The 12,826-nt window shown below is 40.6% G+C and overlaps 1 protein-coding gene across 2 annotated transcripts in view; it reads left to right on the forward strand.

Moving 5' to 3' along the window:
- The first annotated feature begins 1,680 nt into the window (after positions 1–1,680).
- The window catches only part of EMC2 (ER membrane protein complex subunit 2), a 47,789-nt gene continuing 36,643 nt past the window's right edge, over positions 1,681–12,826 (forward strand). Inside the window, exons 1-4 of one of the 2 annotated variants that reach the window (XM_086608788.1) lie at positions 1,681–1,753; positions 7,221–7,334; positions 8,834–8,898; positions 12,633–12,718. In XM_086608788.1, coding sequence (XP_086464914.1) covers positions 1,714–1,753; positions 7,221–7,334; positions 8,834–8,898; positions 12,633–12,718 — 305 coding nt within the window. In that variant the 5' untranslated portion in view covers positions 1,681–1,713. Of the gene's footprint in view, positions 1,754–7,220; positions 7,335–8,833; positions 8,899–9,010; positions 9,142–12,632; positions 12,719–12,826 lie in introns of those variants that run through there. The other variant, XM_086608787.1, reaches the window with a different exon arrangement.

Genomic DNA, 12,826 nt, shown 5'->3' on the forward strand with positions numbered 1-12,826 from the left:
TGGCACAACGGGATATTATAATTCCTGGCTCTTGGTGACTGTGGATGGTTTTCTCTTCCCCAATAAGAGCAGAGGAATGCAGTGGAAGGGTCAGTTTTGAGCTCGGCAGAACACAGCGCATGTGATTTTAGGCAAGTCATTCAAGACTATGTCGAAAAACGGCAGCAGGCAACACTCACAGTGCATAATTTCAGGATCCAGTCTCCTCTTACAGTGCAGGTGGAGGGCTACATGTCTTAGGAAGCAATCCAACATAACTGGGGAGCAGTCTAAATCTAGCTAGCTAGCAGAGATCAGAGTTATCACTGAGAACAGTAACTGGACCGAGCGCCTGTGAGGTACCATCGCCTGCCGAGAAAGCGAGCTGTGGACAGGTGCAGAAGCACAGAGATAGATGTCCAAGGAACCGAAAGCCTGAACCCCTTTCAAACACTTAAAACACACATTTCTCAAATTTCAGTTCCTTCAGCATTATGTAGCAGCTGACAGGGCTTTTAAAAGGATGAAAATTTTGGATTTATACGATTGAAAGTTCTGTCTGTGTCCCACATTAGGCGTTACAGCTAGCTCAGCAATCCAGCACCACTGAACTCCTGCAAGGTAACTTCTCATTTTACCTCAGCTGTTTCAGTGATACCCAGTAATGTGCAGAGCAGGTGTGTGCTAAATCCTTTTTGGATCTGCATTCATTCCTTTACCTGTAAAACAGGAGTAATAGTTCCCTACCCATAGGAATACCATGAGAATAAATACATAAATGTCTTTGGAGCTGTTCAGACAATGCCGACACCGGTGTTGTGCAATTAGCTGTAAGTACAGCTGTGCTATAAAAGGTCTAAACAATTCAGTGACATAGAAGATCAAAGACCACTTTTGAGGAAAGAAAAATTGGGCATACGAAGACTTTCTAGAGCACAATTTGAATTCCAGTTGAGGCCTTTTAGCTGTCAAAGTCATGTACCTACACCATAGATTGTATTAAGAATTAGTATTTTATTTTAGTTCAGAGGAAGCAACACAATAAGTACAGAAAGAGTTTTCTCGATACCAGGATACATTTGTTGATGGAGCTAGGGGATTAATTTTGAGCATGGAGTCTGAGGCATTTCCCAGATGAGATGTTGTCAGAGCTGAACATCAGACAAGTTACTTTCTGGTGATACTTTCTAAAAAACAGTTCCTTTAGCATACAGGATGCTCAAAATCCGTCGCCAGTTTTTTAACATCTTCAGTGGAGACACATTTACTTCTTAACAACTACACGGTACTGCAACCAGGAGCTTTCTCCACTAAGAAACCCTCCATCCCCGTGACTGGTGGTCAGCAGAAGCCACAGGGTTGGAGGCGCCCGCAGGGCTTCTCCGCCTCATCGCCAGAGATGTGCCGGCACGCGGGGTGGCGGGAGCAAACGCGGACAAACGGTTGGTTCGGGGCACGACACGCACCGGCAGCTCGCAAACGGAAACCAGCGTCCCGCAGCGTCCGGCAACCTCCAGTCCCCTCCCGCCCGCTCCGCCGGTGCGGGGCGGGACGGGGCGGGACGGCACGGGGCGACGGGACCCCGCGGCGGCGGCGGCGGCACCGGCGGGACTGCGCAGGCGCGCGGCGCGTGAGGCCGGCCGGGCGTCAGTCCCCGCCGCGGGACGCCGCCCGCGCTCCCGCCAATGACGGCCGGGGCCGTCACGGCGGCGCGTCACGTGGGCGGCCGCCAAGATGGCGAAGGTGTCGGAGATGTACGACGTGACTTGGGAAGGTAACGTCGCGGCCAGCCGGCGGCCTCCCGGACGGGGCTGAGCCCGAGCCCGAGCCCGAGCCCGAGACGACCGGCCGCCGGGGCGGCCGTGCCCGTGCCCGCACCCGCACCTGCGCGGCGGGCCCGGGGCCGGCCGGCGCCTGTGGCGGGGCAGCCGGTGCCGGGCGGTGGCGATACCCAGGCGGGACCGAGGGCTGGCGCAGGAGGTTAGGGCGAGGCGGCCGGCGGTTCTGGGAGCTGCCGGGCTCCGCGGGCTGTGGGTGGCCGGCCGGCGGGAGAAGCGGAGCCGGCGGCCTCTGCTCGGCCCCTCTGCTCGGCCCCACATCGCGCAGGGAGCAGAGGGGCCCCGTGCCCGTCCCCGGTGCGCGGTGCGGGGAGCTTCCCTGCGGGAGGGCTCTCTCCAAGCGCCGGCACGGGCGGGATCTTCCAGCCGCTGCCGCCGCTCTGTGGGGCCCGGCCCCCGCTTCCCCGGAGGACGAGGATGGGGTGTTCCTCCCACCCCTGCTTCCCGACTTCCCCAAAATACTAATACAGCGCTTAAAAGAGAAAACGGCCTCTTTGTTGGGACAGCAGTTGGTGTTAGTTCACCTCTTGAAGTGCCTGGTAATTAATTACCTGATGGTTTCCTAAAACTTGGTGATAAGCCTTTGTGGAGGAACTCCCAGAAGCTCTGAAGTGACATGAAAGTTTTCGACAATCCTGCTTCCTGGGTCTTTGTAGCTTTCATATGCTTGATCATAGTGGTTATTTTTCATAAAGCAGTACTTTTTGAGGTTCACCTGACATTCTCAAGGTTTCTTCTCTTGTGAGCAGTACGTGTTCTACTGTGAGTTCATACAGCACTTGAGCCCATTACAGCCTTCTATCAGGAGAAAATTAATGCTTCTCCATAATTTTGGCCATAAAGGGGGAATGTTTAGCTACATGATCCCATATGTTACAAACATTACGCGGTAGAGAAGATAATGCAGAGAGAAGCTGTGTGATCTTAGTTTTGTTTTTTTTTTTTTTTACTGCTTATCTGCAAAGAAATAATTAAGCAATAGAATAATTCCTCAAGCATAGGTTATTGATTAGTTTGGTTTTGTAGTATGGAGATAAGAGGAGGAACATCGCATGGGATGTATTTTAGCGGATGCCAGTAACGTGCCTATCAGAAATAGTGCCCATACTGTCTTTCCTGCACCTTTTTTTGTAGGAAGCTGAAGCAAAACAATGGAATTTGAAGTATTCACTTTTCAGCTCAAATGACATTAATCTCAGAAAATACTTCAGCTGGTATTGAAGAAAATAGTGCTGTAACTGAGCGAGTAAGGATGAAGAAGAGGGCTTTCTTGCCACCGTATATGGTGGTCGATTTGTAGGTAGTTTTGCTCTGATATTTGGTTGCATCGTTGTGATGTTATGAGACTGATTTAGCATTTTGGGAAAAGCTTGATTGCCCGTTCTTTTATATCTCTTGTGAGAAGGTATAGCAGTTGTGAAGCTCAGCTTGGACAGAGCAGGCAGCCCACTGTTCAGGAAGGGAAGTTGTATGGAGCATCACTGGTCTTACTGTTAGGCTTTCCCAGAAGTTACTCTAAATCAACTTGTGTAAAGAACTTTCCCAGGTTTTATTTTGCTTGAACATAAATTGTTACGAAACCCAGAGATTTCGTTGTTTGTTGTTGGTTTTTTTTTTTTCTCCTGATGTTTTCAAGTGTCAGTGATTGGAAAGAAATCAGATTTTTCACAGGATAGAGAACGCGCACTATAGATACGTTTCTGTACATTTAGCCCTAGATAGTTTTGGCAGAGAGTGTGACAGAGCTGGTGTCTTTATCCTCTAACGTAAAGGCCAGGTATAGGATGCTCAAGCTTACTGGTTTTGGACTTGGCAAATTCATTCTGAGGTGAACATCCTGCTCTTAGAAATAACCTCCATATTCTATTTCCAAGAGTTTTCTTGGACATTTGTGGCATTGTGCTAAGTGCATAGTTTTGCATGTGGATATGTTGAACGAGAAATTTTTGGAGACCGGCGGCTTAGAGTTTACGTCCAAATGAAAGAGTTGGAGTGTAGGGGAAGATCTGCCTTGGTACAAGGGGCTATCTCTGCTTTAGGAGCACACATTTAAAATATTAGATATTTCCCCCCCTATTTTAAGAGATGCAAAATTAAATGAAAATGAGTAGTCCTGCAACAGACCGTGCAAAGACTGTTCTCGGAGCAGGTGGCTTTTCTCTCTTCTCCATGTGTACTTTAACGTGTCACTGGTGCAATGAGGCTTTTCATGGGTGGGGGCATCCCAGCAGCGTTGTGACCTAGTCCCTAGCAAAGAACTGGAACACACTTCAAGGAATTTCATTTAGCTCATCTTGAATTTTTCTAAAATGCTTAATTTCTGTGAAACCAGGTGCATGGTTGGTATTTTTCTGAAAAATGTCCTTTATATACTCAGTCCTTTCTGAACAAGATGGTTTCTACTTACGTATTTCTCAAAGATGAAACTGTGATTGGAGTTTGGGGAAGAAGAATAATGTGAGACAAGTGAAATAGAGCTTGTACCTTGCTTCGCTTTTCACTCAGGTTCTTTGTGACAAGGGTGGGAGTTTAACCATAATTAAATTTTCTGTTAGGTAAATGTATTGTGCAGGTGGTTAGGAAAGATAACTGGAAGTACCTGTGTTTTCCACTGTTGGAGCTGTTGTCTTTATTTTCCTTTCTTTACTTCGTTACTGTGTCTCAGGCTTTAAAGTGTATTTTGAGATCTGTGGAGCAGGAAAGCCTTCCATTTAACTTCAAGGTCTTGATCAGTGGACTTGATCCAAATGTGGATTCAGGGTGCTGTGGTATTAAAAGAAATGCTGTTATGCAGATATGCGTAATATATTTTACAGCGTATTTATTTGAGGTGAAGGTGATATGTTGCTCCTTTTTTTGGTCACTGTCGCTAATTATCCTGTAGAAAATGGCATTATATTTTCTGCTTCCTTCATATTTGCAAGAATTAGAAACTACGTGGAGTGACAGGGAGTCAAGAATTATGTTATGTTGAAGGTAACATCTGCAGTGCCCAGCTGAGCTGTCTCTGCCGGCACCTCCAAGGTACCGGACAGGCATCGGGGTAAGGCTGGGGGTCTGGAAACCCACAGAGAGCAGTGGCAAGACGTTGCACTCCCTGTGGGTTTAGGTAAGCTTGTGGAATGGGTGGATTTGTGAGTTTTTTTGTTTGATTTATATTTTGCAAGATGAGACTGGGTGAGGCTGAGGTGCGGTGGAAGATCTGGTGTCTGTAACAGAAGAAAAATTATACAAATAGGCTTTAGAAAGATAATGGTTATGGGGTCCCTGGGTGACTGCTGGTGGCAGCAGCTGTTATATGTCAAGGTAACGTTTTCGAATATGCAATGTATGTCCCTACTGGTAAGGGTGACTGCCTTCATTTCATCAGGTGCTTTCAGATATCGAGGATTTGAAAACCATGATCCAACTAAACAATCGAAGTAAAAGTAATTATAAGAGGATTACTTCTGATCTGGTTGCTCAAGCCAAATTAACTGACGCCTTAGCAGACACACAAGTAAAACACAGGTTATTTCTTTTGGCTTCCTGTAGGCTGCTCCTGCTGCTCCCAATGTTTTTAGGGAACAGCAAACATTGTGGCAAGTGCATCTGCTTCTTTGAACTTTTAATGTTTTGATTTATATGTGCAAAGCTTGCTAATTTAAGAGAACCTGAGACTAAACCAGGTGTGTCGATTGCTTGGGACCAGCCTGTATATGTGACTGCAGTAATTGTAATTAAAATAGACATTTCCTTAACAATTTTTGTTCTAAAATTGGCAATTGCTACGGCCCAACATTGTATTATGTGCTGTATGTAGAGTTACTTCCAAGGCGTAAATTATTATTGGCTCACTCTTTTGATAGCTTTCTTAGTAAAATATTCATTAAGTTTGACAACATTGTAAAAAGCCTTGCGTAAGTTTTGCTGCAGTTTATAGCATTTTCTTTCTTCTTTTACTAAAATTCAGTATTTCTAGAACTAATGAGCCTATAAATGCTGTACTTCAGTGATGAATGGTAGATATGTGTTCTGTTAATATATAATTCAGACACTATTCCATTTGGAATCGCACTGGAAATGAGGCATTCATAATTTCCAAGTAAATGAGTGGGTAGAAAGCAGACAGTTTATTTATTTTTATGCGTTTAGCTTGTCAGCTTTTGTGAATGTTTGTGTTCTCTCACATTCTTGCTGTCTAACTTTGAATTTCCAGGGACCATCATGTGTCTAGAAACATTTAACTTTACCCAGGCATATGAAATGTGACACTGTGGTGGTTTTGGTTGAATTTCAAAATACAAAATGTAGCACAATAACAGTCTTATGAGTGATCCGAGATCACTTCAGGTAGATGGAAGAAAGTTCAGTGCTTAATTTTTTAACTGTCAGTTATGTTAACTATGCATTTTGAAGTGCAAGAAAAACTGACAATGTTTAGATCTATGGTTGTGTTTGTTTTTCCAGCTGTTATAAAGATTAAAAAGAAAAACATTGGCAACAGTTATAGTGGTACCTTCATATTGGTAAAGCCACTGTCTAGTAGTGAAAACTATTTTCCTTAAGTTTCCTCAAAATTTGTTCTTGTATATGGAACATCTATGTGTATATAAATGTATACGTGTGTATAAAATCACATTCTTAGCAATTTCCTGTTCCAGAGGACAAATAAAACCTAGGCTAGGTAGTGCGCTCTAGCTGACTTGAGGAGTATGCTCATGTGCTCTTGAAACAAAAATCCTAATGCTAAAAATAAAAAATAAACAGTCTTTTCTATCTTACCTAGATGAACAGGGATAACATTTACACCTGTGGGCACTTCCCTGGCCTAGAAAGCCTTCACTTCCATGTCTGGCTTTCTTGAGGCTCCTTTCCATAGGAGCGTGTAGACTCTTTCTGCAGTGGCAGTTCACAGCGTTTTGCTTACACCGATAAACATGAGCAGTGATTGAGTTGTCGTAGTTTTTCTAATACTTCAAGTGAAAATTTACTCACCTGGAGCAGAAGTGCAATTTTAGTATTGTTTGTAAATGTAAACGTGAAAGTACTTGGGAGAAATCTCTTGCGGCTTATTTTTCTTAACCATGGGTAATGTCCATTATTTTTTTTTATTTATTGGATAACTAAGTATAAGGTTTTTTTACTGCGTGTGTTACTAACTTGAGAGACTGCAAACTTAGAAGTTGAATCAATTTTATTAGAGCATGAACACAGTTTGTGTGATATGGTTTCAAAGATTTGGTACACCAAATCTTTGGTTCTCTTGTAGTTTTCTAATGTTAGTAGAAGTCACTTTCTTAGATCTATTGCTCTCTGAACCCGTTCTTCATATGCATATTTTCCAGAAATAAAATTCACATTCCATTACTATTTGGAAATCTCAAATTTTGTTTGTTATTTTTTTCTCTCCTTTGCCCTCAGATATGCGTGATAAAATGAGGAAATGGAGGGAAGAAAACTACCGAAACAGTGAACAAATAGTGGATGTTGGAGAAGAGTTAATTAATGAATATGCTTCTAAACTTGGAGATGACAGTGAGTAAACAATCATAATTTTTAAAACTTCTCTCATCTGATTTTGTTTTCTCTTTTTCAGCCTCTATTTTGTACTTTTGTGTTGCCTTTCCATGTCTACTGATGATGAAATATATATTACTTTTTGTCTAATAGGCTGCCAGAATTCCTAGATTTTATTTCTTTCCCAGATATAGGCTACAGTGAAAACATGGAAAAGTCACCTACTAGAACTGTTAGTTTGCGATATTATTAGTTGGACCATTATGTGAAAACTTGGTGTGAAACTGTTCCCTAGCTGTCATTTCATGGACAATCAGTAATGTAAAGCTATAGAGTGGGACTTCAAAGTAGAGGAATAAGACCTTTGGCTTCTTTTGTTTTTTGTTTTTAAGCTTAAACAAGAAAGCCCTAGTACAAATTAGAAAAACACATCCCTCTGGACTGGTTACTTGATTCTCTTACAAGTGTTCTTTTGCCTAGTATCTGACACTTACCTGTGCTAGGGTTAGAGTATCAAAGTAGCGGTTTAATCAAATGAGGAGAGCCATTTCATACACTATAAAATTATCTTATTCTTACATTTAGCATTTTTTAAAAAACATAATATAAATCATGGGTATATGTTATCTGCATTTTGTCTGTGTCTATGTATGTATTTTTACAAATGGAAAAAATGAATACATTATATAATAGAATATGTCTTAGATATAGTTCCAGTGGGAAAGAGAGATTACAGGCAAATTAATGCCTGTTTCTCTTCTTTTGTATACTTAGCAAGAAATAGTATTTTCTTTAAAAGATAGTGGAAATTCATATAATAGAAACTATTTTTAAAAATGAGAGGGCCTTTGTTATCTTTATTTTATATTTTTATTATGGAAGACACTTGCTTCTGTTTCAATTCTATGAAATATTGAGTGCACCTGATTGGATTCACAGGAGTTCAAAACACTTAGTACTTCCAGCACTCGTATTCCATATTTCGCTCCACTGTAACCTCTCTTTTCTGCAGCTTGTGGAGCTACACTGTTAAGTTCTTTACATTCAAGAGCTCGGTAAGCCTAGAATAGAAATAATGTAATCTGTCGTTACGTAGAGAAGTTGTTAAACTCCAGGAAGAAGACAACGTTTGTAGGACTTTCAGCAGTGAAACAGTTAAGGGAAGTTTGTTTTCTTTCTAGCTAAAATGGCTGCTCTTCAAGTCTGATGAGAGAGCAAGTCCTAATGGGGATCTGTTTAGAAGACTTCAGCTATAATGTTAGGAAAGGTAGAGAATTAGAGCTTTTGTGCCTTTGAAGATGTCAAAAGGTACTTTGTTTAAAAGCAATAAAATTGCTTAAATGCATTTTTAATTAATTCCAGCAGTTTCTTAAAATATCCCTGTTTCAGTAGTGATCCATGGGATTAGAAGAGGAAAAACATACAGACAGAATTAATTAATCTTATTTACATTGTAGGTGTTTCCCATTATCTTAAAAAAATAAATTATCTGCATTTAATGTCTCTTTTGTGTCCAGTTTGGATAATATATGAACAGGTGATGATTGCTGCTCTGGACTGCAGTCGAGATGATTTGGCATTGGTAAGTTTTCAAGTTGATTTTTTTCCCCTCAAACCTGAAGTTTTCTTCCTGGGTATCTCTTTCAGATAGTTCTTTGGACAGTCACAGGATGTTCTGAACTCCATAGCTTGGACTTATGGAGTATCTATCGAGAGATACACTGCTGGGAAGAAACTGCCACCACCCAGCTTCTCTAATGTGTAACTTTTGTTTAGACAGATCATGTCTCTTCCAATAGCCATGAAAATATTTACAGCTACTCTGGTATGGGCTAAATGTCAAGAATAATATTGAAATTGCCATATTGTACAGAGAGTGTTTGTTTATTGAAAACCTCTCCAATTATATTGGTTTTTTGAATGTTTTGAGGTAAAACATCCTGTCATGCATATCATATTATATGTCATGTTGGCCGTCATCAAAGAAAGTCATTGACATATTGGAGCAAGTCTTCAAGATGAATGAGGAGCTGGACTGCATAATGTGTAAGGAAAGGCTGCAAGGTCTGGGTTTGTTAAGTCTTGAGTAAGCTAAGAAAGGATTTTATTGCTATCTTTGAATATGTACTGTTGGGAAGGTGTAAAGAAGGTGGAGACCTTTTTTTTTGTAGACGTGCAGCGAAAAACAAGAGCGAGAGACGTAAACTGCAACAAAGGAAATTCCAATTAGATATTAGGAAAAAGTGTTTAACAATGGGGTTAGTGAGTACTTTGGGATAAATGGCACAGAGAAGCTGTAGAATCCCCTTTGGAGATGCTCAGAAGTGGATTGGGTTATGGCCTGGCACTCACTTGGAAACTGGCTCCGTTTTAAGTGCAGATTTGGAGCAGGTGATGTCCAAAGGTCCCTTTCAATCCAAATTATTCAGTGATTCTTGATAAAAACACTGTTAAAGGATATTTGAGCACAGCCAATTTGTATGCAATTTTTTTTGAATTATACAAATAACAATTTAGATAAAATGAGTTGATTTAGAACTGTAACACATGTTCACTGGATTAAAAAAAAAAACACGCCACCGAAACAAACAAACAAAAAAACCCCTAAGTTTAGCTAATCCTTTAAAGGCAGCAACTAAAGAAGACAAAAGTGTGTTTTACAGGCAAATTTTAATAATCTTTTCATCCGTCGATTACAAAATGCTGTGAAAAAAACATGATTATATCTTGCCCTCTGAAAGCCAGCAAGCTTGGGCTTGTTCTAAGTAAAAAGCAAGGTATTTTCAGGAGTCCAGGTCTTTAATGGAGATTACTCTTCCAGTGCCTTGTTCTCTGTCAGATGGCAAAATACCTCATAAAGTCTTTGAGCTTCATGTGATGTCACTTGGGTGAAACTTAATGGTCTGTGATATACAAAGGGTCAGAGTAAAGGATGTGGTTGGGAGAAGGGCAGTTTGAAAGTAGGCAGAACTAGACAAGTTTATCACGCGTCCCATATGTAGGTGGTAAAATGGAGAACACTGGAAAATACGGCACAACACTCTGAACTTGTGAACCCGCTGAACTTCCCTTTCTTTTCTTTTTCAGAAGAAAATACTGTTGTAGTATAGCTGTCTGTTTAAACAAAACCAAATAGACTTACTGTTTAAATAAATATATTTCTGTGTTCTGATGTCTATCTCAAACAGTTTTGGTCTTTATTTTCAGGGTCTTTTTAGGCAGACTTTCACAAAATTGTTGAGAGCGCCAGTGTTGAAAGATCAGTTGTGAAACACTATTTGTTTTTACTAACCCAGGCAGAGATTTCAAATTTCAGTTTCAGTGCTCTCTGAGGATTATTACTTGAGATGAGGGAGTGCAACATTTTATATGCACCTCAGAAAGCAGGTTAAAAGCTTAGAGAGAAACTTAGATTTCTTTTTTTTTTTTTTTTTTTAATTTGGTGGATTTATAATGAAGAAGTAGTTAATTCAAACTGTAGCTTTTTGCTACAGCTGTAGCCCTAAAGTGGACAAACAGGTTTGGAACTTCTGGGTTTTTAAGCAGTGAGCTTTTGACAGCCGTGATGCATTTTGCTTAGGGGGATAGGTCTCATCTGCTCCAAAGGAGGAGGCTGAGGTGATTTTCAGAGTCATTTATCTGACTTTTGTTTTTTTCTTTTTCTTTCCTCTTTTTCTTGCTGTTGTCCTCTCTGTCCTGCACGGAACGACCATGTGCAATGCATGCCTCTGCTGCAGTCAGCCAGTTCTTTCACACACGTGTTTGAGTGCAGTCACCTGCTGTTGGCAGGTGCTTGCACTACCAGTGTTTTATGTGCCGAAGTCCAGGTTTATATTTCTTTGCCTTTCTCAGACCTTTAACATTAAAAACTAACGTGATTAAAAAACTCAGAAAGCAAATTAACTGCAAATTGGCGTTTCACATACAAACGAGATTTGCTGTTGTAACTGCTGTGTTTCTGAGAGAATCTCGAAAGTGGATTATTGGCATAGTGCAGAACCAGTCGTCAGTAACACAAATGATTGTCGGGATTACAAGTTACATTTAAAAAAGGGGACATTCAGTGCTACTGAGTCCAGAACGTTTTTAAGATACAACTAGTGTAGTTCATTCATGCACTTCTGTTTTCTAAAGTGTTACTGTGAGCCTTGCTATATGAAATGCTGTTAATACTTGATTCACTGGAAACTAAGATGATCATGATGAAAATAGTCTTAAGAGAAGATAAGCATTACTTCTTTGATTACTGTTTCCTTTCTTCCTTCTCTATTTTTTTGCATCTGGGAGAGATGTGAATATTTCTCTTTGCTGTGCACTAGCAACCTGTTTATCTACAGAAACGGAGAGGGAACCTACTAATTTCTATTGACTTGCTTCTGTATTTTTGCTTCGACTAGTGGCTGTGATGAGATGGAACAGATTATGTAGATAGGCCTCTGCTAGAACCTTGAGTCTGAAGAACAAGTTTATAACCTGAGTCGTATAAATAAGTGCCTGGAAAAGGAGGATTCTGTGTGAAGCTTTTAATGTCATTAAAACCACTAGTCTTTTTGAGAGCTTGGGAACTGTCCTGCCTCCCACCATAATGAGTCAACTACAAACTTTGCAATGTTGTCTAGCCATGTTCATGATATGGTTAGAGTTAGTTTGTGCTGGGGAAGTTGTGACTCAGTCCCTCTATCAAACATACTTTTTTGCTAATCCAGAGAGATCTGCCTGTGATGAATTTCTTTTATCCAGCCCAGGTGTCTCATTGATTTCAGGAGTTAGAAGCTATGCCTCTTCTGCCAGCAGGCTCAACCCAAGCCAGTGACAAACATTTTCTTTGGATTTCAAAGTTTTATTTTAAAAATAAACACAGAGCATAGTATTAGCATAGTTTGTTCCATTGTGAAATAGCCATTTGTTAAAGAAATATCACTTAAGCTCTTACTGTCTTTATTATTTTTTTTACAATCTTATGTTGTTATGAGGCAACTAAGTAGACTTCAAGTTTTAATAGTATCAGAACTGTTTTAGAAGATTAGCTTAATTTTCTAGACAAATAACTATTTCCAAGAAGGTCTGACGATCAAATGACCTATATGAAAGACACTTCCTAGAATTAGTCTTCTACCAGACAAAGTTTCAGTTTCTGGGCTTCAAAGTACCAGTACGTTTTATTGCTTATTTCAAAATTTTTTTGCCTTTACTCAGAAGTGCCATTTCAAGTTGTTGAATTATCAGCCAAGGACTCTTTTTTTTTTTTTTTCTTCTCTTCCAGCTCCTGTGTAGATAATTATGTTCACAATAATATTTTTGGTTTTATTTGTATAGTTTTGTCTTCAGGAACTAAGGCGACAGTTTCCTGGGAGCCACAGAGTTAAACGGTTAACTGGAATGCGATTTGAAGCTATGGAAAGGTAAAGCATAAATTTTTTAAAGAAAAAGTACTTTCTGCCTGGAAAAGTGCTTGCTATTTCTTATAAAGGCATTCAGGCACTATAAAAACATGGCAGAGAAATGCTGGG

Source organism: Tauraco erythrolophus, chromosome 3 (genome assembly GCF_009769465.1).
Source record: "Tauraco erythrolophus isolate bTauEry1 chromosome 3, bTauEry1.pri, whole genome shotgun sequence".
Classification (NCBI taxonomy): Eukaryota; Metazoa; Chordata; class Aves; order Musophagiformes; family Musophagidae; genus Tauraco; species Tauraco erythrolophus.